Source organism: Typopeltis vanoorti, chromosome 19 (assembly GCF_054136105.1).
Source record: "Typopeltis vanoorti isolate ZY-2024b chromosome 19, IOZ_Tvanoo_1.0, whole genome shotgun sequence".
Taxonomy (NCBI): domain Eukaryota; kingdom Metazoa; phylum Arthropoda; class Arachnida; order Uropygi; family Thelyphonidae; genus Typopeltis; species Typopeltis vanoorti.
Window position 1 is genome coordinate 10,983,248 of NC_143567.1, and position 12,263 is coordinate 10,995,510.

A 12,263-nucleotide genomic window follows, 5' to 3' on the forward strand; every position below is an offset into this window, starting at 1 on the left:
TAATCAGAGAGAGGTTTTGCAGTTTATATATTTTGAGTTAACCAAATCAAATACTGTGTCATTAAGTACCACTGATTAAATTGTATAATCCAATGACAGTGCAAATATCCAGCTCTGGAGAGTGTTAATTCCTACACATACATTATGCAGCTACCAAAAGGTAATTATGAAAACCAGCATGTGATGGAATGTACTCCAAAAAGATTTGTGTGTTGTGTACAAGATCTGGTGAAAACAACGAAAGATTTGTCCACAACCAAGATAATCACTTTCCCTCTAACCTCCAAAATGGGGAGAATATCATGCAGTCTTGATCTGATAGGTGGCTAAGAACATGGAATTTTCAGTTAAGATTGGGAAAATGGACACATTGGTATATCGGATAGGTTGGTATACTGGCTAAGTACGAGGATGGTCTGAAATGTTCTAGGCCTAACAATGAAAAAATGAATTTATAATTTCAAAATTATTTTTATCTTTCAACATAATCTCCCTTAAGACTAATACATTTATTCCAGCGATGCTCCAGCACCATTCTCCCATCCCTGTAGTGGTTCTCAGCAAGATCTGCAAAATACTCCTTTACAGCTGCAATCACCTCTTGATTCGGAGAAAAGCACTGACTAGCGAGGAAGAGTTTTGGGAAGAGATAGAAGTCAGAGGCAGCCAAATCTGGGGAATAGGGTGGATGTTCCAACAATTCATAGTGCAGATTCCTTAATTTTCCCATTGCCAAAACACCTTTGTTAGCAGGCACATTGTTCTGATGAAAGATGATTTTTTTCTTCTGCAAACCTGGTCTTTTCTCAAAAATTTTTTCGTCTAGTCTGGTTAAAAGATTGGAATAATATTTCCTGGTCATTGTTTTACCCTTTTCAAGATAATTAATAAACAAAATGCCTTTAGCATCCCAAAACACTGATACCACAACCTTTCCTGCTGATGAAACCGACTTTGTCTTCTTTGACACCGAACAACTGGCTTCTGTCCACTGTTTAGGCTGCTGTTTGGATTCCGGTGTGTAACGGTGAATCCAAGTCTCATCCATAGTAATAAATTGATGCACAAAATCAGTTTTATTCTTGTTAAAATGTTCCAAGCACTGTTCAGAAATTTTCACGTGAATGCGTTTTTGATTTGCTATGAGCAAGCGTGGCACCTATCTTGCACAAAGCGTTTTCATTTGCAATTCTTCATGCAAAATATATTCTACAAGTTCTTTTGAAATGCCTATAGTCTCAGCAATTTTACACAATTTGACTCGCCAGTCATCCAATACCATATCGTGCACTTGATCAATTATTTCTGGTGATCATCTTCAAGGCTGGTATACAGCCACGTTTAAACTCAGCAGCCCATTTATTAATTGTCGAAAATGAAGGAGAAGAGTGCCCATAAACTTTTATGAACTTCGAATGAATTTCTTTTGTCATTAAACCTTCTTTTACAAAGAATTTTATAATCGCATGATACTCAATTTTATTCATTTCAAGGGATACAGACAACACTTTTGCTTCAGACAGCTGTATGAAAAAACTACTTGATAGAATGACTTGCAATTTCACAGGAATGCTTATGACACTTATACAAACTTAGAAAAAAAATAAAAAAATCTTGCCAATAGTGTTGCCATCTATGGTTGAGGCCGAGAACTTTTCAGACTACCCTCATACATGGACTTCCTGTCCAAAAAGGTTGTATGCCAAACTACAAAGCAAGAAATTATGACCGATGGAGGAGAATACTATATTCAGTCTCATGGTCAGTTACTAGTGCATGAGGAAGTATTTAACAAATACCTCAATATTTGTGTAGGCCATTACATGTATTGTATGAAAAGCTAATCTAAGTATGAAAAGGACTGCTTTGCAAGCTAAAAAAAAAGAATAACCTTATCGAATAAAGATAGTAAGTGGGTGGCAGATGAAGAGATTATTCAACTAATGAGTGCCCATTTTGCTAAGAGCTATTAACCTAGTGTATGCAACACAGAGCTCATTGCTATTCAACAAAGAATAAAAAGCTCAGGTGTATGAGGAGAGGGTAAAAGTACTAGAGCTGTTGCATAAACTGAATAAGGTTTGGTAGTGTCTGATGGGATTTAGCAAAATCAGTGAACTAAATGCCAATGTTAACAAGACAAACACCAAAAACTTATAGCAGATGGGATCTGAAGAAAACTTCTTACTATACTTGAAATTTGCTTTTCCATCTATCTAATACTAACACAGTTCAAGAACTTGCATGGCATCCTCTAGCCAAATCTTCTCAACTCAACTACGCATAGTTAACATTCAACTTATTTAGACTTACATACTAAAGCCCTGTTTTTTTTTCTTTTTTCCTCTAACCAATACACAAAGGTTAGAAAATTTCTTCAACTATCAAAGAAAATGGATTTTTGGTATTAAAATTCTGCCATTTAAGCATTATAGCCTCAAAAATTTGCAAAATATTATATGCAAAACTTATTCTGTACTCTGTAGGGTTTCATATCCCACTAAATAATTGAAATAGATGACTACACTGACCCAAGTGCATTCCTGAATTTTATATCATTCTATGCTTAACCATGAGACTTCCAGCTTTCTGACACTGATATTCAATCATCAGAAACATAACCTCATGAATGACACTAATTAACCTTTCCATCACAAACTTCCATAGACAGGCAGTAACTTCAATAATGTTTAACATTTTAACAAAGTTTCAAGGGCATCCTACCAGGAGGGATCTTGAGTGGAGAAATGTGTCTAGTAGTCTTCCAATAAATGCTATCAAATAGTTTCTTAACATTAGTTATCCAATCTATGACATCTGTTAAAGAATGGAAACAAAAGAATGTAACTCTACAGCAATCTTCTTTCACTACATATCAGCAGCAATAAGTAACATTCAGGGTGTTTCATTATTCACATAAGAACTTTTTTTTTTTTCAGTACCCTTCATCAAGTATGTAGTACTCAAAGAATATTGATATTAATAATTAATGAATTAAAATTTCATTCATGGAAAGTTAGGAAAAGACATGGATTATAGCAATATGACATATGAAACATCTAATAATAATCATAATACAATGCTACTTTCCATAATACAACATTGTATTATGGAAATTATTTCTGTATATCAATTCTCTCTCTCTTTCTCCTGTTATCCATCTAACTCCTCTTCTAATACTATCAAGTTTGGATAGTGACCATTTGCATAGTGCATGCAACTCCATGTCTGATTGGAAGTGTGCTATGCATTATATGACAACAAATACCCAACAGTATTCACTGACATTTATCAGCTGAGATTCCATTAGCATAACAAGTCTGGTTAAGATGACAGTAGGTGTTGATATACATTTAAATTGCTGTCAAAGTCACAAACGTTGGTAAAGAGGATATGGGCCATTCCCTCCCCCCCTCGAATAATGTTTGTGGTATTTTGGTTGAGTTTTTGTTACTTTTGATTTTTTTTTGGTGGAAATTTTTTTTAATGTTTTTATGGGAAGATAGACTCAACGAACAGAGCTCTCACTGCTCTGTTCCAAATGCAAAAATAAAGAATTATCCTATTGAGTACTTCAAAAATGATATCTGCAAACATTCTTGAGAAAGCCAAGAAAAAAAAAAATAATATCAGTGACAAACAGTCAAATTCATGTCAAAAGTGGGATAAGCAAGGACTAGATTTGACTTCAGAAAATAGATCAGAAATCATAGGTATTGTACAAGTTTCTGTATGTAAGCTTCAAAGATCTGTAAAAGGTTTATAAGGCACTAAAGAAAGACCAGTTAAAAATGCTCAAATTATACTAAATATGAGACATTTTCTTTGGATTTTATTGGACCATGATTCTTTATAAATATATGTATATATATATGTATATAATTGTCTACCAGTTTCGCCAGCTTGAGTCTGCTTGGCTTCTTCAGGACGAGAATGGTTACACTAACATTAAATGCTACAACAGAAGAATGCAGTAACGACCATAAAATCAGTTAAAATTGAGAAGAAAATGAGTGACATTAAGAGCATAAAGCGTGGAGACTTAATCATTGCTAGGAGATCACGTAATTCAGTTCTGCTAAACATAGTGAATTTATTAAGCTTTTCCAAATGTCTTTTAATATCATGCCGTGCATTGAGATTGTCTCCTGTCCAGAGTACCACTGCAGCTTCTTTAAAGTTTCTACTTTTGAAATCTTCAATGCACGGCATGGAGCTGTTGTCCCAATAAATGGAATGGTTCGAAATTGAGAAATGATGGGCTAATCCTGAGACGTCTGTTCTGTTGTTGTTGACATCTCCGATATGTTCTTTTTTTTCAGATTTCCAGGCTTTGTGATGTTCGGCCTACATAATTCAGTCCACAGGAACATGGGATGTTGTATACTCCTGCGTATTTATAGAAAGCGATGCTGTCCTTAGGAGATCTTAACATGTGCCGTGTAGTTAAAATAGGTTTGAAGGCAACCCTGACATTGAAAGACTTCATGATTTTTGCTATTTTGGTGGAGACTGAGCCACTTGAGGTTGTCGCTGTGGGCTGTTTCTATAGAGAATCTTTTGAATTATATTTTGTGGATAACCACTTTTGGATAGAGTTTATGGAACTCTGTGGTGAAGTTGTAAGAATAGAAAAATAAGAACACCATGGTAGACACAAGAAAATGTCCTGAAAAAGAAGAAATCATACTGAAAGTTCCTAACAAATAAGTCAGCAGATACTCTAAAAGAAAGAAAATTTTGTAAAAAAAAAAAGCAAAGCAACATGTAAAAGAAGCTAAAGAAAAGTGATGCAAAGACAAGGATAAGAAGATAAAAGACAAACATCAAGAAGGTGACAAAATGTTCTGGAGGCTATTGAAAATAATTAAAAATGGAGGAACGAGTATTGTAAAAGGAATCAGAGAAATTACTTTGAAAGAATGTTAGATGAAACAAGCAGCAACAGAACAGTAGTGCCAACAATGGGTAATTCAGATGGCCTGGTCAGAAGGTCAAATTCCAGTTGACCTGGAGTAGAGCTCTCGCAGTTCCCATCTATAAAAAGGAGAATAAAGCTGAATGGGAGAATTAAAGAGGAATTTTTTAATGAGTGTTCCTAATAAGATGTATGCAAGTATACTTGAGGATAAGTTAAGAAATATTGTCGAAGAGAAACTTGGAAAACAACCTGCTATGTTCAGTCCAACTAACAGTTATCAAAATCAGATTTTCATTTTACAACAAAGTGATATTAAACCTGATATCAAAATTGGATATTAATGTGCTCTTTACTTTATATAGATGTTATATTTCTAAATAAATGCCCTTCCAGTCTGCAAGATTCCCTGACTAAATTGAATAACTGTTGTAATAAATTTAATATTGATATCCACAATAAAAAGCCTAAAACTATGAAAATAGGCAGGGAAATAAAAAACTTCAGGTGCATTCTCAATGGAGAACATAGAACAAGTAAAATATTTAAGTTATTTGGATACAGTTTTTAGTGAAGATGGCAAATTAAATATGGAAATAGAAAACAGAATAGGCAAAGCTGGTATGATGAAGAGCTAGATGAATAAATTTATATTGGAGAAGAGAAAAATTAGCCAAAACACTAAACTAGCAGTGTACAAGATGGTGTTTAAATGTATTAAATTACTGATCTGAGAGTTGGACACAGATAGGAGTTTGGAGAAATATTAGGGGCCTGAATAGATGGTATCAATGGCAGAATCATATTAAAAATGATGATATTAGGAAGGAACTTAATGTTAATAGTATTCCTGAATGTGTGAGCAGGGCTGACATTTTGTCATTTAAACAAAATGGAAAAAGAACATTCAGCAAAACAGATATTTGATGCAGGAAAACAACTCAGAGGAAGACCAAGATTCAGGTGGATTGATTCAATTAGAAATACTTTAGAAGACTGAAATATTAGATACCACAATATTGGAGTGATGATAAGTAATCAACTTGGAGGAAAATTATTGATAGGAAATTAGTAATAATGTAAATTTAATCATGTAATAACATCATAGTAGCCCGTATACCTCTTACAAGAAGGAACATAATATAGATATAACAGTGCTAAAAATTAAACCGATAAAAAAACTATATATAACTAACCTGTTGCACTTGCATATACAACACGAGCTTTGGGAAGCTGATTCTGCAATTCAAGAACTGTAAGCCCTGTTTTAGTAGGCTTAGTTGAACCAACAGGACAAAGATTCTTAGCTTTATGACATTCATCTAAAACAATCTGTTATAAATATTAAAGAAAATCTCACATTTCTCTAAAATTTAACAGCTTTCACTAAAGGGGAGTACTACAACATGGTTTGGATTTGAGAACAAGACTATAAAACAATGATTTAAGCATTTAACAGATATATTTAAACGAAATTCCTGCTTATCATCTTGAGATCCATCTTGTTCAGTTACCTTTTTTTTTTCTTTTTTTTTTTTTAAATCTGACATTTTTTCTTTTAACAATGCCAGCTTAGAGCTGCTTTTAAATCTTTTTTCTTCAGGAATACATGTCATGGCTATCCACTGGAATTTCTTTCTGTCCATTCTCAGTACGCAGCCAATTCACTTCCATTTGTATCTTTTTAATTCACTGGGAAATAAAATCTGTAATATTGTCTATTATGGTATCCAGGTAAGATAAATACAAGCTTCTCAGAACTATAGTTTAATATTTTATTATGTACCCACCTAGAGCATTCACCACTTATAATGAATTTAAGTTTCTGACATAGCTTAATTATGGCTTTGAATGAGCTTTTGCTTTCACTTCTACTTGTAATGTTTTTGAGCTTGGTAAATTTGAAGACTGGTGTTTCAAGGATAGTGAAACTTACACAATGCATTAATAAAATGTTGTGGGTAGCGTTATTTAAATAGTATAGCAAAGGCAACTCTGATTCCAGTCTTGTTCTCATAAGCCCACTAGCAAATTTTTGTAACTTCACTTTCTTTCTACATTTGGCTATAAATTATAGATGGATCCATAATATCTTCCATTTCAATATAATACAACTATAATTTAATTTCATGGAAAACAATGTATTTAAAAAATAATACAGCATAAAAATCAAAACGAAATATTGCACTTATTTCTTCAGATAACAAAAATGTTAAAAGGACTTACTTTAACTTGTGAAATATAGAGAATAATTATAGATTTAATAATTTCTTTCTGCCCAGATTTTCTGTGCCCAGATTTGGTCACCTCGGTTCCTTCTTGATGGGGAGGAGGTTGAGAGGATCCAGAGGCGAGTGACTAAGATGATAGCAGGTCTATGGAATGCACCATATGAGAACAGGTTGAAGATTTGTGGGTTGCAGAAACTAGTTGATAGGCGAAAAAGGGGAGATATGATTGAGACATTCAAATTGCTAAAAGGATTCTATAGGATTAATTCAGATGATATTTTTGAGATCAGGACTGGTGGTGGGAGAACTAGGGGACACCCATGGAAGCTGGGCAAGAGCGTGGTTAGCAGGGGTGTTAGAGCTGGGTTCTTTACTTTTAGAGTGGTAAATGAGTGGAATAAGCTGCCAGAGTGTGTTGTGGGTGCTATGACAGTGAGCAAGTTCAAGGCAAGGTATGATAGATACTGTGAGAATGTTGAACAGCTGTGTGAACATGATGTTTAGGGCCTCCCTCGATGAGTCTAAGGACTCCTGGAGTAGCCCGTGGTAATAATAATAATAATCAAAGTGAATTTATGATAAATTATGATGTAACCAAATGAATTTTTTTGCATTTTTTGGAGTAGCATATGTCTGGTAACTTCATAAATATTCTTGATATCTGAAGGTGGAAAAAATGCTTTCAACGAATAAGCTTGTAACTGAAAAATTGTATTGGGGAAAAAATTTACTCATTGGCCTTGGAAATCCTTCTATTTAAACAGCTGAGCAAGATTTTCTAAGAAGTTGTACTGTGGAGTAAGTTTACTCATTAGCCTTGGAAACCTTCTATTTAAATGGCTGAGAAAGATAGGGGTGGAGGGAAGGGTTCCTGAATGATTGCATTTGTAATGACACATGCAACAGGAATTTTTCTGCTTCAGCTGGCTATAATATTGAATCTTTCTACTGATTCAGCCGAAGTTGAATATCTGAAAAACACACCAACCTGGCTGAATACCAGAGCAAAACTGAATATTTGGTACATCCCTAACGTAATATATATATATATATATATATTTATGAAAATAAATTTGACTGACTAGAACCCGAGAAAGTATAACAAAAACCTTTAATACATCACAACTAGTTTCATCGGTGCTCCGACTTCTTCAGGTGAGAAATAAAAACATAAGATATAAAATAACACGGTAAAAAATGAACTTTACAGCTTAATAAAAAGCAGAATAGTAACAGTCATATTTGAATAGGTGACCGCGTGCTGCCGTTGGCATGAGTAGAATGTGTGCGACAGCTAATTTTGAGCGCCAGTACTGGATTACTGCGCTATGGGAATCAGGCAAATTGTAGCTAAGATTATTGTTTAAATGTGAAGGGTCCAGAACTATTTCTTTTGATTCGATAATTCTTCTTTCTAATTCATCCTTGATTAATAACTTTCTAGCATAGAATACGTATTAGAACTTAACAAGTTGTTCATCTTACAACGGTAGTCAGCTTTGTCTAAGATTACAGTTGCATTCCCTTTATCAGCAGGTAAGATAATAATGTCATTGTTGTTACGAAGTTGGTGTATTGCTTTCCTTTCTGTCGGCGATAGATTATCTGTAGGACGACGACTGTTGTTAATGGTAAAGATGGCATCGATCCTAAGTAGATTCACAGTTTGTTTTGGTAATTGTCCAGCTGCCTTCTCAACTTTCGTAAGAAAGAGTTCTTTAGGAATGAAGGTCGGAGAAGGAACGAAGTTAAGGCCCTTTGAGAGCACACTAAGTTCTGCAGGAGAAAGTGTGTGAGAGGATTTGTTAATCACAACATTTTTTTAAATTTTGTGAGTTGATATTGTATTGGCGAGTTTGTTCCTGTTTGAGTTGGTTGAATTTTCTGATAAGAATTAATTTGTTGGAGAGTTGCGATCTAGAAGCATGACAGAAAGGAAAGCAATACACCAACTTCGTAACAACGACATTATCTTACCTGCTGATAAAGGGAATGCAACTGTAATCTTAGACAAAGCTGACTACCGTTGTAAGATGAACAACTTGTTAAGTTCTAATACGTATTCTATGCTAGAAAGTGATCCCACAAGAGAACTTCATAACCGTACAAACAATCTTCTGAAATCAACTTCTGAACTTCCTAGACATACAAGACTATCTCTCTGCTCTCTCCATCCCCTCATTCCTCGGTTGTACGGCTTGCCTAAGATCCATAAGGTTGACACCCCTTTAAGACCTATTGTGGAAGGGATTGACTCACCTACGTACAATCTGTCTAAATATCTTGCAGCTTCTTTAAAACATTTAGTTGGCAATTCTTCTTCCTTCATCAAAAACTCTGAAGATTTCATCTCAAAAATAAAAAATTTGAATCTTTTAGACTCGGACAGAATGGTGAGTTTTGACATCGTATCTCTGTTTACGAATGTTCCTACGGATGAAGTTCTGAGTCTTCTTAAGGACAAGGTTTCTAAAAAAAGTGTTCGCTCTTCTAACTCACTGCATCAATTCCGGCTATTTCTGCTACGAAGAGAAAACATACAAACAAACTAGCGGTTTAGCTATGGGCAGCCCTCTATCTCCAGTCTTAGCTAACTTTTTTCTAGAAGATTTTGAAGAGAAAGCTATTTCCTCAGCTACTTTGAAACCTAAACTGTGGTTACGTTACATTGATGACGTCTTCCTTATTTGGGGACATAGTCTAGAGGAACTGCAAAACTTCCTAAACCATTTAAATAACCAACATCAAAACATTAAATTCACATCTGAACTAGAGATTAACGGCGTTCTCCCCTTCTTGGATCTAAAGATCAGTAGATTTCCTGACTGTCTTAAATTTTCAATTTTTCGAAAAACCACCCACACTGATAGATATTTACATGGTTCTTCTCATCACTTCCCACCTCAGAAACTGGGCATCATCTCCACCCGCGCCCATCGAGCAAGATGTCTCATTTCCACAGAAGAAGACCTTCAAACAGAGCTTAACTTCCTGAAAAACACCTTCTTAAATAATGGACATTCGTCTCGTAACATCACTAAACGTTTGAGACCACGCCAACATCCTCGACAAGAAGATGACTCCAACCCTATCACTCATATACAGTTACCTTTTATCAGCACTCTTACCCCAAAACTAGCTAAGATTCTGAAAAAATTCAACATAAAGACCGACTATACTACGCTGCCAAAACTTCGTTCTTTTCTGAGTCGACCAAAATAAAAACACAACCATCTGCATTTTCCTGGTGTTTATAAAGTTTTGTGCAACTGTGGTCGACCTTATTTTGGACAGACAGACAAATCTGTTTCACTTCGTCTTGAGGAACATAGACGTGACATCTCCTACAGTAGAGCACGAGCGAGCGCCCTTTCCAGTCATGTCCTTTTCTCGGCAAACTCTAACCTTGAAGAACAGCCACATGAAGTTGATTGGGAACGCACTACTAATTTATATATTTGCAAGGATGAATTAGAAAGAAGAATTATCGAATCAAAAGAAATAGTTCTGGACCCTTCACATTTGAACAATAATCTTAGCTACAATTTGCCTGATTCCCATAGCGCAGTAATCCAGTACTGGCGCTCAAAAATTAGCTGTCGCACACATTCTACTCATGCCAACGGTAGCACGCGGTCACCTATTCAAATATGACTGTTACTATTCTGCTTTTTATTAAGCTGTAAAGTTCATTTTTTACCGTGTTATTTTATATCTTATGTTTTTATTTCTCACCTGAAGAAGTCGGAGCACCGATGAAACTAGTTGTGATGTATTAAAGGTTTTTGTTATACTTTCTCGGGTTCTAGTCAGTCAAATTTATTTTCATAAATATATATATATATATATATATATATATATTACGTTAGGGATGTACCAAATATTCAGTTTTGCTCTGGTATTCAGCCAGGTTGGTGTGTTTTTCAGATATTCAACTTCGGCTGAATTAGTAGAAAGATTCAATATTATAGCCAGCTGAAGCAGAAAAATTCCTGTTGCATGTGTCATTACAAATGCAGTCATTCAGGAATCCTTCCCTCCACCCCTATCTTTCTCAGCCATTTAAATAGAAGGTTTCCAAGGCTAATGAGTAAACTTACTCCACAGTACAACTTCTTAGAAAAGAAGTTGTACTGTGGAGTAAGCACCGATGAAACTAGTTGTGATGTATTAAAAGGTTTTTGTTATACTTTCTCGGGTTCTAGTCAGTCAAATTTATTTTCATAAATGTATACATCCCGAGTAAATCCTAATTTCAACAATATATATATATATCTATATATATATTATCACTGGGAAAATAAAATGCCAGATGAGTATGGGAAAATATTGTAATCATTTCCTATTGAATAAATGTTTTATCTGTTGGAAAAAGCAATCTGAGAATCAAAATCCTTTTAATTTTGCCTAATTATGCTCATTTGATATGTGATTCTTCAAGCACAAAAAATGAACTATATCTGAATTTTAAACAATTCACTGTTTGTTCTAAGTTTTGTTTATTGCTTATCCATAATCTTAGTTAAAAATAAAAATTACTTCACAGAATGAATGATTTTCAACACTTATACTGTTTTATTACCTATAAGAAAACAAAACACAAGTCTTTACCCATATAACACTTATAAGAATTTATCATATTTGCAGTAAAATTATAAAATGATATATAAAATATAAAATATAAAAAATAAAATTGCAGTGAAATTATAAAATGAAATAACAATTGCGAAAGAAATTCTCCTAAGCCCTCTGTATAACATGCAGGAAAGAGTAATATTAATAATCATTTTCACTGTTCAGGCTGGAGAAACTTCCTCACTTTTTTTTGAAAAGTGTTTTCTGTGAATATAATTGGATTCTGTAAAGACAACATTCCATGAAAAAGAAATACATTTGTTGTGTATACAAATATTATGTAGAATGTCTGAAGTAAATTTACTTTTTATTTGTTTTTATTATTATTATGTGACACCTCCAGGGAGTCCAAAGATTCACTTACTCTACAGCTCTCAGTCTCTACCACTCCAATCCACTGACTACAACGAATTGCAAACATCATCTACATGAATGCCATATACTGCCCACCACCACTAGTATTTTAACAGACAATCACA

The 12,263-nt window shown here is 34.3% G+C and overlaps 1 protein-coding gene across 1 annotated transcript in view; it reads right to left on the reverse strand.

Annotated features, from left to right (window-relative positions):
* LOC150095851 (protein strawberry notch homolog 1-like) overlaps positions 1-12,263 on the reverse strand; it is a 527,670-nt gene that overhangs the window by 319,575 nt on the left and 195,832 nt on the right. The window contains exon 9 of the mRNA XM_090409548.1: positions 6,115-6,250. Coding sequence (XP_090265674.1) covers positions 6,115-6,250 — 136 coding nt within the window. The remainder of the gene's footprint in view (positions 1-6,114; positions 6,251-12,263) is intronic.